General features: G+C 52.7%; 2 protein-coding genes across 4 annotated transcripts in view; one reads left to right on the forward strand and one right to left on the reverse strand.

Annotated features, from left to right (window-relative positions):
* The window catches only part of NISCH (nischarin), a 44,183-nt gene extending 24,830 nt beyond the window's left edge, over nt 1-19,353 (reverse strand). For all 3 annotated transcript variants that reach the window (XM_032648354.1, XM_032648353.1, XM_032648356.1), the window contains exons 1-13: nt 19,178-19,353; nt 16,906-16,989; nt 16,038-16,220; nt 8,364-8,412; nt 7,187-7,350; nt 6,715-6,810; nt 5,313-5,408; nt 3,949-4,101; nt 2,890-2,958; nt 2,194-2,379; nt 1,911-2,039; nt 637-750; nt 172-283 (exon numbers count right to left, since the gene is read on the reverse strand). In XM_032648354.1, coding sequence (XP_032504245.1) covers nt 172-283; nt 637-750; nt 1,911-2,039; nt 2,194-2,379; nt 2,890-2,958; nt 3,949-4,101; nt 5,313-5,408; nt 6,715-6,810; nt 7,187-7,350; nt 8,364-8,412; nt 16,038-16,220; nt 16,906-16,989; nt 19,178-19,273 — 1,531 coding nt within the window. In that variant the 5' untranslated portion in view covers nt 19,274-19,353. The remainder of the gene's footprint in view (nt 1-171; nt 284-636; nt 751-1,910; nt 2,040-2,193; nt 2,380-2,889; nt 2,959-3,948; nt 4,102-5,312; nt 5,409-6,714; nt 6,811-7,186; nt 7,351-8,363; nt 8,413-16,037; nt 16,221-16,905; nt 16,990-19,177) is intronic.
* Nucleotides 19,354-20,825: 1,472 nt separating this feature from the next.
* TNNC1 (troponin C1, slow skeletal and cardiac type) lies at nt 20,826-23,832 on the forward strand. The gene is made up of 6 exons (XM_032649150.1): nt 20,826-20,896; nt 22,387-22,417; nt 22,639-22,785; nt 23,066-23,180; nt 23,406-23,542; nt 23,625-23,832. Exons 1-6 carry the CDS (start codon nt 20,873-20,875, stop codon nt 23,654-23,656), a joined length of 486 nt encoding a protein of 161 aa, XP_032505041.1. The 5' UTR covers nt 20,826-20,872; the 3' UTR covers nt 23,657-23,832.
* The last annotated feature ends 348 nt before the right edge of the window (nt 23,833-24,180 follow it).

The following is a 24,180-nucleotide window of genomic DNA, read 5'->3' on the forward strand; positions in this document are numbered from 1 at the left end:
CACCCCGAGAGGGGCTGGTGTGAAGACAGCACCACGCCCTCCCTGCATCTGAACCATGTAGGGAACAGGTGCCGGCATCTCTCCCCCAACGCCAGCCCAGCTGGGGGCCCACACAGGGCCCAGGCAGGGCATGTGCAGCTCTACCAGGGAGAAAGATACACAGGCGATTACCTTGGTTGGAGAGGATGGGCTGGGGCAGGGAGGCAGAGGTGGGAGCCACAGAAGGAGGGGAGCTGCTGGGCCTGACGCACGGGGCAGCAGACAGCCTAGAATCCTCACTGACCTGAGGAGAAGTGCTGAGTCAGTCGGGGAGAGGAGACAGATCCAGAAGAAGAGAACAGAGCCTGGCAGAGCCTGAGATGTGAGAAGCTCATGGCTCTCACAAACATCAGTGACAGGGAAAGAGATCTTAACCAACCCTCAGCAACCCCATGCACCAAGTCCTATCGTGACCCCCATCTCACAGACGAGAACAGAGGGGGCGTGAAAGCCCAGGGTCATGCAGCCTGGGGTGCGGGGGGTGCAGCCAGGACTCCATGACCCGGAGTGCTCCCTGGCCCAGTTCCACTGCAAGCCAGCTCCTTCCCCGGCTGGCTCCTCACCACCCCTCCTCCCACCTCCCACACAAAGACTCACCTTCTTCTCGGGGTTGCTTAATTTGGACTTGACCTCCTTGGCTTTCTGAATTGCTTTTAGCACTTCCACCGTGTCCAACTCCTTCTCTGTGGTCACTGTGTTGTCCAGACAGACCTACAGTGTCCAGAAAATGGCTATCAGCATAGGTGCTGGCAAGCATGGAGGGAGCAGAATGGCAGGGTCCCACCGAGGGGTGGGCCAGGCCCCGTGAGGACACAGAAGGCTGCAGAGGCTCAGCCTGTTGGGAGGTGAGCTCCTCGCCACCCATGGAAGCGACCTGGGAGCTCCCTGGAGTGGCCCAGGGAGGTCCCACACTGCCTAGCCCAGTTCTGGGAGTCCCTCTCCAGGAAAGGAAGGAAGGGCTGCAGGGGCCACTGTGAAGGCCTCTGAGGTGGCTGGGAGAGGGGGGAAGCTGGTGCCTTGAACTAAGCCTCCAATTATGGCGGAACTCAGATCTGCAAAGAGCAAGGGGAGGGCCTCTGGGCTGGGGAACTGGGAGGGCAAAGGCATGGGAAGCAGGCAGAAGGGCAGGGACGCCACCTGCAAGTGCAGGAGGGAGCTGTGGCCCGGCAGGCAGGCAGTGGGGAGCAGCAGTGTGGTCAAATGAGGGAAGGTCCCAAGGGCCTGGGAGCCAGGGAGGGGAGGAGATGACATCTTGTGAAAGTTGTCTTGGTGACAGTGTGGAGAAAGGTGCACTTGGGGCTGAAAAGAGATGGGAGAGGTTGGGGGGAGGATGCAAATAGACTCCCAGGTATCTTCCAGCCTGGGATTTGGGGAGAGTGGAGGGAGCCTGCTTGAGGCTGAGGAGACAGGTGAACCTGGAGGCGGACCTGTTGGGCTGGCAGGGCAGCAGGCGGCCACTTGGCAGACAGCAGATGGGCTGGGTGACACTGGGCAAGGTGGGCAATCCCTTCAGGTTTATGGTCAGACTTTATGGCCAGAGGTTGTCCAGGAAATATAATTATTTCAGATATCTTATTCCTGACCCCTGTCTACAATAAACATTACTTTTTAACAAATTGAAGACAGTCCCTCCACATTCAGGCTGTGCCTGTTGGTTCCTGGGGAGCACCCCAACCTGACGCTCTGACAGAGGTGAGGGGAAGCCCACTGAGGAAGCAAGGCAGCCAGCGGCCCCCAAGAGGAGATGCATGAGGGAACCTTTTCCTGGGGAGGCAGCGGACTGCCCAGATCTGAAAGGCCCCTCAGGGTCAGGACGTCAAGTATACGTAAGCGGATGCCACCTCCAGCTGACCCCGCCCCAAGCAGCTTACCTCCGAGGCCCGCTCTCCAAACTGAGCCAGCACCTTGGTCCGGTAATCAGGGATGATGCTCAGAGGGTTGTTCAGCAGAGCCACATGCTCCAGACACGGGAGGCTGCCGATGCTCCTGACCTCCTCCATCTGCAAGGCATTCCCGTGCCCCTTCTTTAACACTTCAGCAAGGTGACCACACACTTGACAGTCAAAGAAAGGAAGCCCACCATTCTCGCTAAAGCGATCAACGCCAAGGCACAGCCACTCCAGGACCCCAAGACCCTTCTGGGGCACAGCTCACCTGTTCGATTCTGTTGTCGCTGAGATCCAGGTTGACCAGGGAGTAGAGCTTGTGCAGGCCACTCAGACTCCCCAGGAGGTTGCCTGCCAGGTTCAGGGTCTTGATGTTCCCCAATTTGGTGTGAACCCCTTCCAAGAAGGAGAGCTTGTTGTAGGACAGGTCCAGGTGCACGAGGTTGTATAGGTGCTACGGCAGCATTGAGAACAGAGTAAAGTGGTTAAGGTCAAGGCTCCAAAGAAAGGGGACTGACATTAAGGGTGTGATGGGCCTTCCAACCTAAAATGACCAGTTCCTCTGACAGTCATTCCGAAGGGAAATCCCTCTTCCCTGCACAGGTTACAGCCCAGCTGCATCCCCCGCACGGGCAGCATGGCCCACGGGGTAGGCACGGGCTTTGAAAATGAGACTGTCCATCTTCACAATGGAGGCACATCATCTTCATCACGCTCGATTTGTATTTACACATCTTTTCTAATTTGGGGGAACTAGAGCAACAAACGCTCAGTGTGCATCATTGGGACCCAAAGGGAAGGGCAGCAGCTCCTGCCTTTATAAACCTCTGGTGCATGCAGACACCTTTCGAGGACCCATGAGAGAAACCCCAGAGTACGGCCAAACTCCCAAGGCTGCATCTCAGGAGAATGGGACCTTGTGAGAAGCCTGCAGGCAATAATGGTCTCCAAAGACACAAATTACCTGCAGATTGTCCACGACCAGCACTCCATTGTGACTCAGGTCCAGGAACTCAATCTTTGGAATCAGTTTCTTGTGAAAGAAAAGATAACACATGACGTTATCCTAGGAAGCTGGACCCCACATGGCCCCTGGACATGGTGGACAGACAACCTGGGAGGCTTCCTCCTGACCACAGACTCCTGGGCTGGCCATCTGTGCGGGGCCCCTGACGTGACACCTCCCAGTGCCCACCCAGAAACACGTCCTCAGGAACACAGAACACAGGGACTCCAGTGCTGAGCACGACCCACTGTTTTTACGGAACACTTGGCTTGTAAAAATGACAAATGGGGCTTCCCTGGTGGCGCAGTGGTTGAGAGTCCGCCTGCTGATGCAGGGGACACGGGTTCGTGCCCCGGTCCGGGAAGATCCCACATGCCGCGGAGCGGCTAGGCCCATGAGCCATGGCCGCTGAGCCTGCGCGTCTGGAGCCTGTGCGTCCGGAGCCTGTGCTCCGCAACAGGAGAGGCCACAGCAGTGAGAGGCCCGCGTACCGCAAAAAAAAAAAAAAAAAAGGAGGTGCGTCCTTCAACTCTACCCACACCCACTGAGAGGCACAAGTACAGGAATCACAGTCCTACTGCCCAAGTACCATCTGGATGTCACTCTTACATGGGCACATCTGGAACCTTTCTTTTTTTTGGCTGTGCCACGCGGCATGCGGGATCTTAGTTCCCTGACCAGTGATCAAACCCGTGCTCCCTGCAGTGGAAGTGCAGATTCTTAACCACTGGACCACCAGGGAAGTCCCTGGAACCTATAGACTGATTTTTCTGCTACACTCCTTGGGAATAAATTTCACCACTGACTGTGTTTCTGTTCTATCAAATGTACATGCAATTAATACACTTCATTTGGTTCTAAGCACTCCTCACCTCGTTTAAATAACCCAATTTTGAAATTAACTTAAAAATTACAGGCAATGTACAGAGTGCTGGGTACAGGTTTTCGGTGGTCCTTCTAGAAAAAGCCAGGTTAAATATCCAACCCCAGGGTCTGGTCAGGCCGTGGAGAGCGTACCACAGACTCATCGATCTCAGAGATGCTGTTGTGACTCAAGTCCAGAGCGGTCAGCGCCTGCCACATGGGGATGATGGCAGTCACAGTGCCCTCCAGGGCTGCGCCTGCTGGTTCCCACTCATCAAATTCTGAGGCTTCAGGAACGAGGACTTCCTGTGTAAGAACATCTGGTGAGCACCACACGTGGGCCCTCATGCAACACTGACTGGGAACACAATCGTTGCAAAATTTCAGGAAGGGCTGGAGCATATTTAGTATGTGGAAGTGAACTTGCATTAAAATGGGGCTTTTGGTTCATATGCCTTGAAATGATTGTGAAATAACCGAAGAGTTCAGAAACATAACAGCCACTTGGAATACGTTCTGGCCCTACTTGAGCAAATGCTTTTCCAGCTCGCAAGAGCCTCGTTATACGGTGATGCCTTTTCTGGCTTAAATCTCAGAGACTGAAGGTCAGAATTTGCAGTGTTCCCAGGCAACTGTGCTTTACAAGCTGGCACTGTGGTCCCCGTGGTGGACAGTAGGCCCTTTAACCATTACTTTACAAGGTAAAATCCAGCAGACCTGAGACAGGGGAGCAGCACAGAGCATAGGGGCACCATCCAAGGGGAGGGAGGCAGGCAGGCCTCCTCGTTTCGATTTCTGGTGCCCTTTGATAAGACCTCTCCTCTTTCAATGGATCATCTTGGGCTCCTTGAGCCAGGCAGCAGGGAGTGCCTCCCAGAGGGGCAAGGCTGCCTGACACAAGCCTCCTCCTTTCAGCCAGTAGCCTCAAGACAAAGACTTTTCACCAAACCCAAATCTTGATCAGACACTCTAAGTTCTAAAAGTGCCACAATGTTTCTTTCTAGAAGAATTTTAACATTACTAAGATGCAACCCGTAAAGAGAGAGATCTCTTACACTCTCAGTTTGCATATTTGTGTCACTCACATACAAACAACAGGGCCCAGCATACACAACTTGGCCTGTCTACTCAAGTCCACTGAGAACAAGATACGAACGAGTGCCACACCAAGGCTTTTTATGTTTAGAGAAACATTTCTATCAGTCCACGTAATAATTGTTCTGACACTCGTCGCTGCTAAACAATTTGGTTATTAAAAAAACAGTGGCTTTTTCCATGGGGAGGGGTTACCCAGTTCCTTAAAACCTCTCATTTAACAGTGTTGATTTTGGACTGAAGCGTCCCAGGGACCGTCGAGCACTGGGAGGTCCCACATGAGTGTGCGGCTGACCAGAGAAAGTCTGGCTTCTGGCTCCTGACAGATGGCAGCAGAGTTCGCATGATCCTCCATGGGAAGACCACAGTGCAGTACCCTGCCCCCTCAGACAGCACCCTGGGCGGTAACAGGTTGCACTTACCTTCATGGAAGTTGCTGAGAAGCGGACACTCATCGTGGCCAAGGTGGGCTTGGACGCGACCAGCCCCCGGATGCGCTTGGCATCACAGTGACTTATCTGGAACAAGAACAGCTACGTCTCAGAAACGGCATCACTGCTCCATCAGAAGTCCCGGGAAGTGGGTGTTCACCCACACACAAAAGGAGCACAACCATCGGTGACCCCGAATCCTTCGAGACAGGCGGTGACTTAAACCTTAAGTCTCTCCTTTCCTCAATTTTTAGTGTTAACTAAACATTCTCTGAAGTAGCTTATGAGATAATGAACCATGAACTCCATTTTCTCTGAAGGGCTGCTTGGGGCTTGGCAGCTGGACACAAAGTGAGGGCCAGGGACACCAGAGGTGGAGAGCCGATGACTTCACCATCCTCACTTCACTGGCCTCAGCAGCCCTGCAGGAGGAGGGAGGGGTACAGGCCAAAGCACCCTCCCTCAAGCCACCTGCCCAAGTGCTACACACCCCACCCGGCGGAGCCTCAGCCTGCCCAGCCAGGCACTCCTCTCACTTCCCAGCCCCACTCACCTATGCTGATCGAGGCACAAATGCCCATCAAGGGAATGGCCCTCAAGGTCTCTGAGACAATTGCAGCACATTGCAGAGTCAGACTCAGCTGAACTCAGATCCCAGCTTCCCCCTTGTTAACTGTGTGATCCTGGCCAAACTTCCTTACCTCCCTAAGCCTCAGTTTCCTCAACTGTAAAATGGGAATACAAGTGCCCACTTCACATGGTTGAGAAGATTCCATCAAGGAGTGATGTGCCCCAGACATGGGGCACAGGGCTGAACACAAAAGCATTGATTTCTCATTGCTGAGATGAGAAATTTTTTATTATCCATTACTGAGTCCCCTCTCATTTATTTAAAAAGTGGTAACAAAACTGGCATTGTGAACCCAGGAGTTTAGCAGTGAGTAATGCAAAGTATTTCTTGTTAGGTGTAGGCATGCCAGAGAGCACAGGACCCTCCAAACCCTCTGCTGATCTGCCTTGGGAGACAAAGACTTGGAATTGGCTCTGCCTGACCCTCAGGATGGCTTCCCAGCACCTCAACTCGCACAATGAGGAAGCCCAGAAGGAGCTGGGCACTAGTGCTCCATCCTGTCCAAATGCTGCAGGGGTGGGAACATGCAGACCAGCCAAGAATAGCAGAAGCCCCTCTTTCTCCACCTTCAGATGGGCCTAACTTACCTAAATGGAATCTGCCACATACTGACAAACACAAAAGTAACAGTGCCTGACAATGAAATCCAGACACCCAACATTGGGAACACTCCATAGCCAAAGATAGGATGGTCAGAATGCAAGACCATCCTGCACAGGCCTCAGCCCGGCCTGCATTCCAGGGGCCCTGGGCCTTACTTACCTCCACCTGATGAAGAGACTTGAATATTGACAGATCAAAAGGCAGAAGCTGCTCCTGAATGTTGCTGGTCCCAAAAGGTCCTTCTGTGCCAGAAACCTACAGCCAAATAAATGGCTTGAATTAGAGATGCTGCTGTAACAACCACTTCCCATCCATGTTCACAGGGCGGTGCTACAGCAACTACCAAACCGCACTCGAAGCTTCGCCTGGCTGTGAGAGGCAGGCTGGGCATGTACTCCCACTCACCACTTCCACGGTCAACAAAGCAGGCTAAAGCAGACGTTTAAAGCGAGGGGCCATTGGTTCACGACTGCCCCCTGGTGCTCACAGCTGAAAGCACAGTGCCAAGATCACCAAATGCAGCCTTCCTTCCCTCAGGGCCCACGGAGTCTCCACACACACATACTGCCAGGCTAGGAGATGCATGCCCACGACTGAGTAGCTCTCCCCGACCAAGCTGCCCCATCTTTACCTTAAGGTACTTAAGGCGACAGGTGAAGTCCAGGATGTGCCCCAGGTCAGTCTTGGCATCCCCGCTGGCGCACGTGGGCTTTCCCTGCTGCAGCTGCTCGGTGACCGCGTACAGCTGCAGGGGCCTGATGGCAAAGACCTCGCCGGCCCCCAGGAGCTGTTCTCCTGCAACAGCCATAGCCCAAGGGGTGAGCACTGAGCCCCAGCCCCATCCCCACTGTGTGGCCAGGGCACCGGTACACCTGGCCAACAGTGGACAAGCACTTGGCCAGCACCCATTAGATGCACCGAGTCAGGAGGAAGCCATGGTCCTGAAAATGCAGGAGCGGCCCCCCTCCTGAGCTGACTGCATGCAGGGGAGACCCAGGACACGTGATTACAAAGGAGGGAAGAGCCACAGGAATTTGCAGCTGGGGAACCTCCCTGAGTTAAAAATCTGAGGCACTGGGCCAGGAGAAAGCTGATGCAGGCAGCGTTGTGGGCATTGGGCCCACGCTGCAACCTCCAAGATGCAGACGTCTTAAGGTTAGGTGAGGCCTAAGGTACCAGCACAGTACAGGGCCTGAGAGCAGGAGGGGGTTCTGAGCCAAGCCAGACAGACTGGCATTTGGTCCTCGTTTTGCTTCTTCCAACCATGTACCTTCCAACCATGTTACCTGCCTGACTAACTGGGCCTCTTATCCTCAATGTCCTTCTCTGGCCCTCCTGGAGGGAGGCAGTAAGATACAAACACAAAGCTAGACCACAAGCACTCTTTACATCTTAGCTACCGTTACTGTGCTCTCTGGCAGGGCCGCGACACTAAGTCAGCTTCTGTTTGCCATCGGAATCTTTTTAGGTAAGGACAGACCCGGTGCAAAGGGCAGCATGCCACCCACCTTCCAGAATTCCACCATAAGGCCCTGGAATAGATCCTGAGCCTGGGACTGGCCCCCGACACAGGGACCCGGGGGTCCTAAGGTGAAGAATACAGCTCCTCAGACCTGCAGAACAGGTAGGTGGGCAGGCCTGGCTGTGGACAAGGTCCAGGGATTTGGGCAACCCCAGGGAGGTGGGCCCTGGTTAGGACTCACTTGGCACAGAGCAACTGATGGAGTTCCGTGCCACCCAGGGCCCCTGGCTGCCTAACAGGGCTGGGCAAGTTGCACCCAGTATTTCAAGGACCCCTGGCCATATACCTTTTTCAAAGAGCTCCTCAGCCAGTGCTGCAGTGATGCCATTAATCTCCTGCAGAGAAAACAAAACCCACAGTCAGGAAATCCACCTGCTCCCAGTCACTGGGATTTGCACATTCCCTGCTATCGACCCCCTCTGCTGTTGCAATGCCAGCTTTCCAGAAAGTAAAACAAAATGGAGAGAATAAACTAAAATGAATCAAAGAGCTCAGAAAGGTAAACAATATTTCCAGCTAAAGGGACATTTGAAATGTCTCCTCCAAAGGAGAACCGGATAGACTAACACTGCAACTCCAAGGCCACTCAGGCACTGGCTGAGAACACCAGGCCCGGGAGGCTGCAAAGCTTGGCCATGTCAAGAGCTGGCTGGGAAGCCAGCAGCTCCCCATACTGGCCCTGGGGGATTCCTAGGAGACGCATGGTAGAGAGAGAGTCCTGTTTCTTCTCGAAAAGAGGCTCCCATCACCCTGCTGGGAAAAAGGGCCTCCCAGAGCTAACCCTGCCTGAGAGGGACCATTTCTACTGACATTCATGTCCCACACGTATCTTAGGAAAGAGCAAGCGCCCGCTCTCTTCCTGTGCCCGTCCCTGCAAGCCCTGCAACAGCACCACTCAGCCCAGGGTCATGAGAAAGAGGCATGAAAGGATTTCCTTTTAGAGTGATGGGATAAAGGAGGCACGACAAGGACAAGCCTTCAGTCATAGTAAACAGCTAACATGCTGGGGTCCTAATTCACACCAGGCGATGGCTTGAGCACTCCCCACCCAGAGGTTGGCTCAGTCCTCCCAATGCCCTAGGCCAGGAGGCCCTTATTTGGAATCCTGTTTCACAGGTAAGCAAACTGAGATGGACAGGTGCTGTAGTTCTCCATTTTACATGGCTAGAAACTAGTAAAGCCCCACTCCCAAGCACTTGGTCTTGAATCCTCTCTGTTCACAACCAATTGCCTCAGCATTTCAGTGGTGTAGCCGTGGGGTTGGCAGGGCCCTGGGGCCCGCAGCCCCACATCCTGCAGGTAAGAACTGAAACTAATCGACAGATGGCAGCCAAACGGACTTTCATAAACAGGTCCAGATGGAGGCTGCACAATCGCCTTTGTAACTCACAGGAACACCTCTGCCACCAGGACAAGCAATTCACAGGTTTACCGGACTCAAAAGGTACCAGGTTGCAGGAGACACGATGTCCTTTTCCTGTTTTTCTCTTGGTTGCTCATCTCTTCCTTACCTTTTATACATAGAGGATACTTTACATGTTGTTTATGTGCTACAAATATCTTCTTCCTGTCTGTGTATGCCTTTTACCTACACTCACCCTGTTTCTCCTGACAGAGAGAGGTTTGTCAAGTTCATGTTTTTAAACCTGTGATTCTTTTCCTTTGTCATTTCTGGAACCTCTTCCCCCGCCTCAAGATTATAAAACATTCCCCTAATTTCTCCTTTTAGTATTTTATTTGTTAAAAATAAAACGTGTTTATTTCATCTGCTTGAAATTCAATTTATATATAATATGAGAATAACTTCCCCTTATTCTCACACATGAACAAAAAGCCAAAGGGAGAAAAATGAGCAAACACAGCTCCAGCGTTAAGGAGCTCAGTCTGGCAAGACACAGGGTCAAATGTAAAATGGCCACCAGAGGGGCAGAGCAGGCTCTGAGCAGGAGAGGCTCCAGCCAGTGAGAGGAGAAGGCATCAGTTCACTCCAAAGTTCAACTTCACTCTCTCGCAACAACTGAGTTACCTTTTCCTTGGCTGCTGTGAAGAACCGAAGATCAGTAAGACCTAGGAATGACCTAAAGGCTCATTTCTCTACCTCCACCTTTGAGAACCAAGCCCTGTCTTCAGATCAGCACCTCCCCATCCTGCCTGTAGTCAGAACGCCTGGACAGCCTTAAAAGATACAGATTCCTGGGCTTCCCTGGTGGCGCAGTGGTTGAGAGTCCGCCTGCCAATGCAGGGGACATGGGTTCGTGCCCCAGTCCCGGAAGATCCCACATGCCGCAGAGCGGCTAGGCCCATGAGCCATGGCCGCTGAGCCTGCGCGTCCGGAGCCTGTGCTCCGCAACGGGAGAGGCCACAGCAGTGAGAGGCCCACGTACCACAAAAATAAAAAAGATACAGATTCCTGAGCGGCTCCCAGAGGCCTGATCCGCACCCACCTCCAATCCCCAAGAGCAGCTGCCCAGCCTCTCCAGCCCCTTACTGACACTGGGCTCCTAGAAGGTCTCCCGTGGGGAAGAGGGTTCCCTGTCCACCCTTAGTGCCCAACAACCCTCACCCTCAAAGTTACACTTCTCCAGGCAGCTGCCGTCAACACCAGCCCTGCTGGGATTTCCAGAAGACACAGAAAGCCCAGAGACAGTGAGAGCCAAGGGCTCATGCTATAAGCAAAGAACATGTTTCCACTTCTGAACAATCTAAAAAGCAGACTATGTAACAATTTCTTTCCCTGCTCTTGGGCCAGAGGAACTGTGCCCTGTGGCAACGCTATCTACTTAGTTTCCCAGGCTGATCTTCTTCACCTTGGGAGACCCTTAATCAAAAAGGAACAAAGAAATGCCTCAGCCCACAAATCTAGAGCACAGGTCTCTTCAAAGAAGCATGTTCTCTGCCTCCTCAGGGTGCTCTGGCTGAACTGTGGCCTTGTGTGCAAAGGTGAGCAGCCCCTTGCCAGGAGGAAATGGGGGGGGGGGACAGTGGGCCCCAGTCTAAGCTCCTGTAGATTCTGCTCAGAGGTCACCTGTGGGAACAGGTAACCCCACCCACACCCCACCCAATCCTGCTGAAGGGACTTGAAGTGCTTCAGTGTCCCACAAATGTCTGAACTGAAATGCATTTAAAAAAAAAAAAGGACATTCTTTATACTTCAGTTTTTTTTCAATTAAAATAAATTAGCTATGTTTAAAAACTATAATAACCACCTCCAAACGTGTTACAGACCAATCAATCAGCCACCTGCCAGGTCACATGCTGGTTTGCAACCTTGGGCAACAGTGTGAGCTGCACACAAACGCACCATGGACTATTAGGCTGCTGCTCGGCGACTACCGCTCTGACTGAGCATGTCTGTGCATGCAGAACCCCACGACCCACTGCCCACCGAAGCGCAGACCCTACTCAATGAATAACCCCAGTCCAGCCTGACACTCCTACCTGACACAGGCTGGAGCACAGAGTGCGTGTCAGTGGGACATTAACAGGGGACTCAATTACACATCACTGTGTGGTTTACGCACACACACTAAGGGCTGGGAGTCCTTTTATAATTTATTTCACGCCTGTGAGGCATGCTAGCAAAAGTCAGGTATATTAGGTGCGTAAAAATTCCTGATGGATAGATTCAAGCCTAAGCTTTGGCTGAGGAGAGTTCCAAGACTGTAACTAAGTTGCAAAGATGTGTTATCACTTACAGCCTCTGTGTTTTGCAAGTAAAACAAATCACCAAAGGCTGCCTTTAGGTTGGTAACAGTTTTATCCTATCTCCTGATTTCAAATTTCAAAAAGTGGCTTTGTTCTAGCTAACTGGTTTTATTTATGTATTTATTTTTTTGCAGTACGCAGGCCTCTCACTGTTGTGGCCTCTCCCGTTGCGGAGCGCAGGCTCCGGACGCGCAGGCTCAGCGGCCATGGCCCACGGGTGCAGCCGTTCCGCAGCATGTGGGATCTTCCCGGACCCGGGCACGAACCCGTGTCCCCTGCATCGGCAGGCAGATTCTCAACCACCGCGCCACCAGGGAAGCCCTAGCCAAAGGGTTTTAAAGTAAGAAAATGATATAAATACCACCGTTGACAAGAAGTGACTGCCTTTCCTAACTAGGAGAGCTGGCACTGGCTGGGACCCGGTGAGCCCCTGCCAAGGGCCCATCGCTCTTCTCGGTCATTCACCTTCACCTCATGTTCTCCTGCAATCCTCAAGAGCCCAGGATCATCACTCTCCAGCTCACAAGAGGAACTGGGACACAGGGGTTAAAATGACTGCCTTGGAATAAACTGTCAGGAAGCAGCAGGGCTGGGAGACAAACTCAACTCTGCCTGCCTGTCAGACATCCTGCCCCAAAGAGGTGTGTGCTGAAATTCTCCGTGGGATTCCACTTTACTGAATTTGAAGCCCTCTGCTCTAGGGGCTCTGGGATGAGGTCTGTCCCTGAGGGTGCAGGAACACTAGGGCAGAGTTATATGGAGGGAGAGAGCCCAGCCGTAGGCCAGGGATGAGGTGTGCCCTCTCACTGCAACACAGGGCTGCACTGGCCTCTGGACACCCCATCTCAGTTGGCTGGGGAGAGAAGTGGTGCTTTCCTTCCTTGACATTAAAATTCACACTACCAACCTCACACCACACCCCAACCTCACAGCATGTACAAAAATTCACTCAAAATGGTTAAAAGACCTAAATACAAGAGCTAAAACTATAAAACTCTTAGAAGAAAAACACAGTTGTAACTCTTTGTGACCTTGGATTAGGCAATGGTTTCTTAGATACGATACCAAAACCACAAGCGACCAGAGGGGAAAAATGGATAAACTTCATCAAAATCTAAAATTTTTGTGTTTCAAAGAATACTATCAGGAAAATGAAGACAAACCACACAATGAGAGGAAATATTTGCATATCATATTTCTGATAAGGGTCTAATATCCATCCAGAATATGTAAAGAACTCCTACAACTCAACAACAAGAATAACCTAATTTTTTGAAGTGCAAAGAATTTAAATACCTTTCTCCAAAGGAGATATGCAAATAACCAATAAGCATATGAAAAGAAGCTCAATATTATTAGTTATTAGCCAAATGCAAATCAAAACCATCATGAGATACCACTTTAAACCCATGAGGATGGCTACCAAAAAAGTGGACAGTAACAAGTGTTGGCAGGGGTGTGGGGACATAAGAACCTACACATTGCTGGTGGAAATGTAAAATGGTGCAGCCACTACAGAAGAAAATTTGGCAGTTCCTCAAACAGTTAAACAGTTACCATATAATCCAACAATTCTACTCCTAGTATATACCTGAGAAAAATAAAAATATAGGTCTATACAAAAGCATATATGAATGCTCATAGCAGCCTTATTCACAAAAGCTAAAAAGTGGAAACCAGCTAAACCATTAACTGATAAATGGACAAACTGTGGTGTCTCCAAGCAATAGAATATTACTCAGCCATAAAAGGACTGATGTACTGATTTATGCTACAATATGAATGGACCTTGAGAACACTATGCTAAGTCAAAGAAGCCAGTCACAAAGTCACATATTGTATGATTCCATTTATATGAAACGTCCAGAATATGCAAATCCATACATTATGAAAGTACATTAGTGACTGCTGATGGGTACACGGTTTCTTTTTGGGGTGATGAATGTTCTGCGATTAGATAGTAGTGACAGATGCACAACTCTGTTAATATACTAAGAACCAGGGACTTGAACACTTTAAAAGAGTGAATTTTATGGTATGTGAATTATATCTCAAATTTTTAAATCCACACCTCAGCCAAACAGGGTTCCCTGGGTCCACCCTGTCCACTGTCAGCCCCACAAGAGGTGGAGCACATTGGGAACAATTTCAGAGAGGACATTGATGGGGCAAAGGTCATCAGAAACACTCCCTAAGGGCTTCCAGCCTATAAAAAAGGCTGACAAATCTTTTGGACCCTGTTTGTTCAAAGTCATTTGAAGATCTAATCTAGTGATTCTCAATCAGGTGCAATTTGCCCCTCAGGCAGTATTTGGCAACCAGTGGAGACATTTTTGGTTGTTACAACTTGGTGGGTGGGGGGAGGGGACGCTACTGGCATCTAGTGGGCAGAGACCAGAGATGCTGCTCAACAATGCACAGAGGAGCTGCCACAACAATCGTCCAGCCCAAAATGTCAACAGTGCCACAGCTGAGAAACTTTGATTCAGTTTAATGATGGACCAATCACTTTTTAAAACCTTGGATTTATATAACCAAGTGGGCCTTTTGATAACTGTTATTTCAAATACGTTCGAACTGCTCCAAGCAGTAGAGCATGCCTCAAACCAGAACCACAGATGTGGGGCAAGGTCCCAGGCCTATCTCAGGCAAACCTATCTCAAAAGAGCAGTCCAGGCCTTTCCATGCTCAGAGGTATCCAGGAGACCTCCTCAAAGGCCCAGGTCTTAAGCAATGAATTTATATTTTCAAAGGGCTGCTTATCAAGTTTTAAACCTAAATAGCCAAACAAAGCTTTCTTAAATTACAGCATTTCTTAAAATACTAACCAGCTAAGTTTATCTGAAAGACTCGCATAAGGAATGGACATTTCTTTTCACATAAGAAAAGAAAATGCAAAAAAAAAAAAAAAAAAAAGGCTATAACAGGAAACTACTGCTAACCACATACATTACTGGTATATGCCAAACAAAATCCGAAGATATATATACATATATATCTCCCATCTATAAATGCCACCCTTTTTTCCACATGGCCTCTCCAAGCCAAGAGGCCCATTGTTAGTGCTATCACCAAATTCCCAGGCTCTAACACTTCAAGAAAGGTTCAGCTGTCTTACTCTGAAAATAGCTCAAGACAGTTATTGTTTAAATAAGTTTGGGCCTTTAAGACCACAACCCACAGGTCCCTTCCTAAAAGGCAAGCCTGAAAAGGAAAAGGGAGTTTATTCCCCCTATCTTCATCACACAAACAGAAAACAATTAAATGTGAATTATCCAAAAATCTATCACCCAAAGACTCCTAGTATTTTGATGTATAACCTTCTAGAATTTTCCTAGACAAATATATTCATACAAGCTTTTTATTTTTAATGAAAATGGGACCATACCCTAATACCGTTTTCTGGCCTCTTTTCATACAGTAATATATTTGTTTTCCTACAAATCCACAGCTACACCGTCATTTTTCTAGCAGCATAATATCCAATTACATGGTTGCACCCTTTAATTTTTTTTTTTTAATGTAGCCTTCTGTTGGGCTTTTGACTGTCTTCAATATTTCATTATAATCCTGGAATGACTATCTTTGTACCCATATCCTTTTCTCAATCGCCCAGTATTTTCCCTTAGAATAAATTCTCAGAAATGAAATTGCTAGCTTTTTAACATTTTGGTTTCATACTGCACCAAACTTCCCTCCTTGAATTTTGACAACTCATCCTGTCACCAGCAGCCCATGACAGTTGTTCCTCCATCCAGAAGGGGGTACAGAGCTGCTCTGAGACATACAGTCCCACTGGAGGAAGCCACCTACTCTCACTCGGCATCCTGGACTCTGACGATGCCCTAAGATGGCAATATTCTGCCAACACAGACTGATCCCTTAATTAGTTTTGAGCTGGGAACCAACAACTCAACAACAGTCAATGCCGAGTGTCAGCTGTTTCTAATCTAACCCCATCCATTTGGACGGAAGGTAGCTCAAAAACCTAAAGGCCATTTATGCTAAACAGAATGCCTTGTGGTGGAGAAAAACCGCTCCGTGGCCACAGCCGATAGTCTAATTTAAGGCAAATCCGTTGATGCACATGCTTCTGTCCGTACCCCAAACCCACCAGGACGCTCCTCCATCTTCTAACCTCAGGCTCCAGCTCCAGCCCACCTCTCCTCAAAGCTGAGGTCTACAAGGGTTTGCTGCCTGGAGTTTTGGTGGCTGTGGGCTTGTAGGCAAAGGAGAAAACCCAAGAGGAACTTACGTAGAAGTGAAAATGCAAGAAGTGGGCCAGCACTCTGGGGGCCACATCAGGGAAGGTGGCCAGGAGTGTCTGGAGGTAGACCTCCAGATCCTTCTCCCTCTTTTCCACCAAGCTCCTGGAGTTTTTCCCAATTATCTTTTTGGGCGGAAGCAAACTTTTATCGATCTTCCTCTCTGCGACGAGCTGTAAGCAAACATAATGTCAACCACAGACCAAGAGGTTCTGTAACTGCAAGGCCAAGGCAACCAGCCTGAGGGCAGGTGCTTATTATGACTTCCACAGCCCCTCCTGGCAGTAGTACCAGAATTAATGATCAAACTGCTGCACTTGGGATTTGGCCTCAAGTTTAATGAGCACTAGAAATACCAATACAATTTCAGATGAGGAGTTCCATCTGGAGGCTTTGGAGACATTTAGGAAAATAATACCTCAAGGTCCCTAAAACCACCATCTTCTCCAAACCAGAACAAAATACTTGTGCTGCAAATGACCCAGAGAAAGGCAGCTCTCTCCAAATGCAAAGGAAGAAATGGAATCACAGTCAGATATTAAAGCATAGGTTCTGGAATAGGTATAGTCAGATGGAACAAGTTCAAGCCTGTTCCCTCCCCGGGAAACTGTCCCGGCATCTCACATCCAAGCTACAACTGACAATCTTAAAACTAAAGTTCAAATATGCTCCTTGCACACTATCTTATGCAAGGGTTGAACTCCCAGAATCCACCAGTTTTTTTGCCAGTTACATTAGCAAACCAGTTTATTAATGTAACTGGCACAGAGCCTGTTTTGCCCTAAAACAGGCACAATGGGAGCTTGGCCTAAAAGCCCCCAAGCCCTGAGACACAGGACCCCAGCTCTCAAGGGTTACCTTTTCATGTAGGTCATGGAAGTCGCTGTAGCGGTGCTTGACTGTCCACTCATGGCCGCCATCAGTGACCTGGATGATGTAAACCTAAAAGGAAAAACCGATAGCCCTTGCCCAGCCGTCAGTAAGGAAAGTGCCACCCTACCCTTAACAATAGCTGTAGCACACCCAGACCCCCCCAACCCCCAAGCCAAAGTTAAGCTGCTCTTCCCCACCAGCTTCTGTACCTGACCCTTACGAGCAGCAAGGCCCCCTCTCCTCCACGGCCCTAGCACTGGATCTGGCAGGCACATGGGATAAGTCTGAGCTCTATCCAACAGTGAGAAACAGAAAAGGTGGCTATCATATCAAGCCATCTCTTTAGTTTTTTAACTCCAGCCTCATGTAAGTCAAAGCCCAATCCAACCTGAGCTGCAGGAAAGGAAGGCCATTCCTTCTAAGAGAGGCAAAACAGGGTCAGGTTTGGCAGGACCAGCTTTTCTGCTGTAATTCTTTCCCAGGTGCCCTGACTGTATCCTAGAATCAAGTCCTTTTCCAACGATTTCAGCTGCTTCAGAGCTGTGATTTCTGCTGCTGAGCCAGGAGTCAAGGCACTAAGAAGCTGATGGGGGGGGTGGCGGGGGGAAGCAGTGATGGACAATTAAGCCCTATCAGAAGGGAACAGGCCGTATAGTCAAGGAAGACCTGTGTTCAAAATCTGGTTCTGCCATTTCCTGGCTATGGGTTATTTATGTCACTTATATAAGTGACTGGGAGCCTTAAGTTGTCCCGAGCCTCAGTTCCTCCAGCTTAAAATCTGCTAGGTTTAAGAATCAAAGGTAATGCACGCCAAATGCTTTGTAAAGGGCCTGACATATAGCAAGCGTTCAACCAAAGGTAGGTGTGTTAATAATACTCAAACCAGCATACCCGGACAAAAGGACACGAAAAGGTACCGTCCAGTCCGCCTGGATCACCACCTCCCCCCACACCCATTCACAGGAGGGACTCAGCCCTGTGCAATGCGGAGGCTTTTTGGAGCAACCCTCCAGCTACATGCAGTGCACGCGTGACGGCCAACCAGCCAACAGCTCAGAGACCTCAACCCTCACCTGGATGAGGCCCCCTGGTCCTAAGGTCCCGCCCCTCTCTGAAGGACGCAGGGAAGCGGGAGGAGAAAATAATCAACTCTGCTGAAGCCTCCCTGGAGGAGCAGCCATTTCTCCAGGGCCGGCCTGTTGCTCCAGGGTCCGCCCCCAGCCCCTCTCCACAGCCGGGCAGCTTCCCTCCCCCTCTTCCCGCCCAGGAAAGGAGAAAGAGCCAGAAAAATGACCCTCAGGAGGAGGGTTAGGATGAGGGCCAAGGAGGTGGGGTGAAGGCAGGGCCAAAGCCCCCCCCCCCACCCTCCGAGAACAAAGGACAGGAGGCTGGGAGGTGCTCAGGATGCCCGCACCTTGGGGCCAGTCCCTGCTAGGCAGCCTCCGAGGCCCACAGGCCTGGTGCCCAACCCCATCCAGACCCCGGAGGGCCTCCAACTCCTTCACAGTCCGCAACTGCCCACATTTTCTGTCCTCCATCTCCCCCACAGCCTTGAAGCGTGCGTGGGCGGTACGCTGCCCCAACTCTCCCGCACACTCTAAAGCCTCGAAGAGCCCTAAGGTTCCTGGGTCTCGGCCTCTCAGCCCTGAGCCACCCTCTCAGTTCCCGGTGTCTGCGCCCCACCCCTCCCCCATTCTTGTCTCTGCCTCAGCGCGAAGGCCCCAGATCCCTCCTTTACTTTTTGAGCAAATCTCAACTGCAACCCCTAGGCTCCCCCAAATCAAGGCCCCGCCCCCTCTACTTCTTCACAGCCTGCAGCGCCCTGACCCTTTCCCCTGATTCCATCCATCAAATCCCCCACTCCTTAATCCCCCTCCTCCGGGACACCCTGTCACGTCCTCCCAGGCCGGCGCCCCTCCAGGCCTAGAGGATCTAGAGGGGCCTCCGCCTCAACCTGACTCCCCTCTTCCGCAGACCCCCTTTATCCCCTGATTCTCCTCAACCCTAGCCTCCTTTTCTAAACGCGTACCCTTCCCAAGCCCCCTCCCTGGGCCCCACCCAAAGACCCTCTTTCCGGAGCTGCGCGGCCCAGGCCCCTTCCCCAGATTCCGCCATCCCAGGCCCCCTCCTCAAAATCGCAGCCCGCCTACCCCCAGCTCCCCAGTTGCGGGGCTCAGACGCCCTCCCCAACACCCCCGACTCAGGCTCCGGGTTCCAGCCGTCACCCCCAGTTCGGGCGCCCAAGCCCCCAGCACACCGTATACGTGTCCACGAGCTCAGAGCCCACGACGCGCGCCTCCTTGGCCGGCTCGGCCTCCCGCTCGGGACCAAAGCTGCGCGCCGCCGCCGCCATGTTCCGGGCTCGGTCGCCGCCGCCGCCCGGTGCAGACTGGCAGCAGCAGGGGGCGGGGTCAGCGTCCCACCGCCCCCAGGCCCCCGCCGCCCCCCGCCCCCGCCGAGCGCCGTACAGCCATCTTGGCCCCGCCGCCTTCTCGCGCCCCCGCCCCACTCCCCCCTTCGCGCGTAATTGACAGCAGCCGCCAGCGGCGCGCGTGCGCAGGACGCCGGGGACTGTCCTCTTGCGTAACCGGTACCTGCGTGGCGCCGCCTGCCGCGCTCTTTGCGGCGTGGGAGAAGCTGAGGGCCTATGCGGGGACTGCTCTGGGCACTGCCGCTAGGTGCCCAGGAAGGGAGGTGCGATGGCCCCGCACCTTCCAGGCTACCCGAAGCAAGTCACTGCCACGCCTGGCCTCAGTTTCCCTCTCCAGATAAGAGACAGTAACCACATCTCACCTGGCTCTTGGGCTTATTCCCTGGAGGGCACGAGAGGGTTAAGAGAGAAGATCTGATCTGTGCCTGGAGCCCGAGCGGGACAGAATAACTCTGGGCTATTTCTTAACCTCTCCGACTCGGAGATCTCTGTCACATGGGTTTCTAGTGAATTGAGTGGGTTAATCCATGCAATGCATGTCAGGCAGGGCAGGGAACTGGTGTAGGCTCTGTGTGAAGGAGGTGAAGGGTTAGGTGGAAGGAAGGGATATGTGCTGGCCATCTGGCACAAGACCCCCAGATGGAGTCCTACCAGAGCTCAAAATGAGGGGGCAACAGCCTGATCCTGGACCCAGGAATTACAGTACTGGAAAGGGGAAGCACAGAGAAGCAGCCCTAACTCAGGGGAAGACCCAGGTCTAGAAAAGAGAGGTGGTAACGGAACTGGAGGGGGAGAGTCTTACACAGATGGGGCATCTGTTGGTGTATCAATATTTGTTGAATGACTGATTGAGTGCAGTCAAGCCTAGAGCTAGTACTTTTCTCCCTGGGGAGATGAGAGGTCTTGGGCATGGCTCCTCTGGCACCCTTGGCAGAAGGGCTCCAGACCACACTCTCCTGAGGTAGGTCAGTGCCTTCCTTCTCCACCAGTTCCACAGCACCATACTCTGAGCTTGGCATTCGAGGCTTCTCTTGGCCCGGTCCTACACTCCCAGCCTCTTCCTGTATACTGCTGCCCCTACTCCAGAGAGGTTTAACTTAAGGCAGGAGCTACCAAGTCAGACAGACGTTGAGCAAGTCTCCACCCCCCCAGGAGTCTCACCCACCCCCCTGGTTGGATAGGAGTTGAGCTAATGTGTATAGGGGCCTGGCCAGAGGCCCACGACACTGGAGCTCCTGTCCTGTCCTGGGCTCACGTTTTCACTCGTTAAAACCTTTCCAGAGAGTCCCCTGGGGGAATGGGGGACAGAGGAAAAGAGACCTGGTCCTTGTAGCCCTTCATCGGCTCCTTGCCCTGGGCAGAGGACACAGGACTCAGGCCAGTGTGAGATCACCAGAGCCGGGGGGAGGGAGTGGAGGATACTGCAGGCAGGGGTGGGCTGGGCGGGGAATGAGATGGGGCAGGGCTATTTAAGCCCAGGGCTGCTGGCAACCCCAGCAGCCTGCCCTGTGAGCCGCCAGTATGGATGACATCTACAAGGCTGCGGTGAGGGATGGGTCTGGGCAGGGCTGGGGTGGGTTGGCTCACTGGGGGCTCATTCAGCTCGGGATGGGGTGCAAGGTCACCCCCAGGAGGTGGTGGGGACCCAGGAGAGGACCCACATACTTTCAGCCCAGGCCTTCAAGGGGACTGTGGGTCTGGTGTTCCCGGGTGTGGAAGGGGTGAGTTTAGGGTCTGTGGGAGCGGTGCAGGGTGGTGGAAGAGGATGTCGAAGCTTTTGCAACAAGTCTAGACCTGTCTCCAGACATCTATAGTCTGTGTCATTGTCTCCCAGCCACATCTCTCTGCGTTTGTGTCTCTGGTCACTTTCCCAGTCTCTTTCTGTCTCTTTGTTCCTCCCAGGCTCTTCCTCTGAGGCTCTGTCGCTGTTTCCCTGCCCCCCATCTCTGTCCCTCACATTCTGCTTCTCACACACTCCCAATCCCCCACCCCCTCCAGTCCCTTGACTGGCTGAAGATGCTGTGGAGGGTGGGACAGGGGTTGTGAGAAGGGGGCTGCAGAGCCAGAATACTGAGCTGAAGAAGGGGCTTTGAAGTTTGGGGCAGGCAGGGAGTGACTGGGAAGAAGGAGCAGAGCACTGGGGCCCCAGCCCGCATCTGGCCTGGCAGGCTCAGGGCTCAGTGGCTTAGCCAGGGGTAAGGGCTAGGGGGTGGTCAGGTCACCCCAAGTCCCTGCTGGGGCCACTGAGGGGCTTCAGATGCTATTCTATCTCGGGATGGGGCGTGTTGCTGACCTACCCCCAGCGCAGAGACAAGGGCATCTGACACAGACAGCTGTCCAAAAGGGAACCCCTCCCTCAGCCCTGGGAAATGTGGCCCCATTCCTGGGCAGGGAAGGGCTATGGCTGGCTATGGGGGTGCCCCTGCCTATCCTGCAGGAGTCCGTGGAGCTGGGAGGGGGACACCAGCCCTCCACCCTGTGCCCATACAAGGCCTGGCAGAGCCAGGGACTAATTTTGGCTCCTGAGGCACCAGCAGGCCAGGGGGCCAGATAATGCTGCCCCACCCCTGCATGCCAGAGTCCCCAGAACAATCACCAGGTTTAACTTTGTCCCCTGTTAAAAATAGCCCAGTGGCCACCCCGGTCAGGTTACAGTGGGTGGCTTTGCCCACCCCCACACTGGTTTTATTGTCCCAACCTGAGGGACAGCTGTCTCTCAGGCCACCCAGCTTGGGTTTCGGTGGGGGGTGGGGGCGAAAGGGCGTTGAGTGGTCACTGACTATTGTTACTCAGGGTCACCTTAGTCCTGGAGGGGGTGCCCACCTGTCACCCTGGCCCTGAGCCCAGTCTCAGTGAGGCCAGCTGGGTCACCTCAGGATTCTGGGGGCTAGGAGGGAGAACTGAGGCCTCTACTCTGTGACCTGGGAATGGCCTGCCTGTTCCGGGTTTCAGTCTTCCCACCTGTGGAATGGGTTGGTTTCCTCGACAGCAGTTAAGGCCTGAGCCTGGGTCCTGAGACCTCTTTTCCTCTCTAGGTAGAGCAGCTGACAGAAGAGCAGAAAAATGGTGAGTACCCCAACACGCATGTGGGGGAACAGCAGAGCCGGGCTGGGGGAGCATGAGGACCCCAGGCTGGAGGCCAGAGGCTGGGGTCCCTCTCCCTGTGACCTCAGAGGTCTCAGAGGGAAGTGGGCAGGTTAGCAGGTGGCCCTAGGGGTCTGGCCTTCCAGGTTCTTGGCTGCTGAGCCTCGGCTGCTCTGTTTCCCCTCCCCTCTGATTGGACACAGAGTTCAAGGCAGCCTTTGACATCTTCGTGCTGGGCGCTGAGGATGGCTGCATCAGCACCAAGGAGCTGGGCAAAGTGATGAGGATGCTGGGGCAGAACCCCACACCTGAGGAGCTGCAGGAGATGATTGACGAGGTGGATGAGGATGGTGAGCCCCTTTGCCCCCCTGCCCCCGCCCCGGACCCATAGTGCCCCCAACTCTCTGGGGACCTGCATCCTGGCTCTGCCACTTATTACTCTGTGCCCTTAAAGGAGCTGTTTAGCCTCTCTGAGCCTTGGCCATATCATCTATAAAATGGGCACAATGACCACACTTGTCTCACAGAGTTGCTATGAGGATGCAGTGAGAACAGTGGGGTCTAGTGTCAAGGGCAGTGCCAGCCATTCTGACCGTTGCTCTCCAACGGCTGTGCTGCCCACCCCCCCAGGCAGCGGCACAGTGGACTTTGATGAGTTCTTGGTCATGATGGTTCGGTGCATGAAGGATGACAGCAAAGGAAAGTCTGAGGAGGAGCTTTCTGACCTCTTCCGCATGTTTGACAAGTGAGTGTGTGACCCTTGACCTCTGCCCCTGACCCTAGTGGAACTGGGCAGAGGGGGACAGTCTTGTGACCTCGAGGCCTCAGTCTCCCGTTCTGTGCAATGAGGGATGGGATGCCCCATCTCCCAGTGGTTCTTCCTTACTTCCTGGGGTCTTGGGCAGGGCTGCTTCTTCCCCTCCCCCTGCCCCTACCATGGACTCTGAGGCCCCCCTCACCCAACTGGCAGAAACGCTGACGGCTACATCGACCTGGAGGAGCTGAAGATCATGCTTCAGGCTACGGGTGAGACCATCACAGAGGACGACATTGAGGAGCTCATGAAGGATGGTGACAAGAACAACGATGGCCGCATTGACTATGACGGTGAGTAGGGGTGTGCTGAATCCCCAGTGCCCATGCCCTGCCCAGCCCCGACCTCTGACCTATGCCTGCCCCTCTCTCACAGAGTTCCTGGAATTCATGAAGGGGGTGGAGTAGACACCGACCTTCTCCCAGAGCTGCCTGTGCCAACTTCCAACTCCAGCTGGGCCCTGGGGTTAGGGGCAGGGGGCTAGGGTCCCCAGGATGTGAACTTGGGTGTGTCCTTGACCACGGGCCCTCCCTGACTACCTCCCCCAGCCCTGTCCTAGGGAATTCAAATAAAGCCCTGCTCCCTGGAGGCCTGGTGTCTGGTTTTCATTCCCTAATCTTCACTAGGGTGGATTCCTGCCCTGACCATTTCTGTCCCTGTCCCAGAATCTGTGCTCTAACCACCCTTGCACCCCATCTTCTGCAGGAGGGGTTAGGTTAGATCAGAGACTACCATGCTCCATACCCACCTGGCTCCTTTCTATAACTGCTGGTACCCAGGCCCCGTCTCCAGCAATTCCACACCTGGAGTCTGTCGTGGCCCAGGTATCTGCATTTCACAGGCTCCTGGGGGCCATGGCTTTAGTCAGCCAGTTGGCAGCTGAGGGGTCCTATACTTGGAGAGGGCAATCACTCAGCACCAGGCTAGGCCC

The sequence above is a fragment of the Phocoena sinus genome, chromosome 11, assembly GCF_008692025.1.
Source record: "Phocoena sinus isolate mPhoSin1 chromosome 11, mPhoSin1.pri, whole genome shotgun sequence".
Classification (NCBI taxonomy): Eukaryota; Metazoa; Chordata; class Mammalia; order Artiodactyla; family Phocoenidae; genus Phocoena; species Phocoena sinus.

Coding starts and splice junctions, on each gene's coding strand:
- TNNC1 (XM_032649150.1), top strand. CDS start 20,873: ATGGATGACATCTACAAGGCTGCG. Junction 20,897..22,386: donor ATGACATCTACAAGGCTGCG/GTGAGGGATGGG, acceptor TTTCCTCTCTAG/GTAGAGCAGCTGACAGAAGA. Junction 22,418..22,638: donor GACAGAAGAGCAGAAAAATG/GTGAGTACCCCA, acceptor GATTGGACACAG/AGTTCAAGGCAGCCTTTGAC.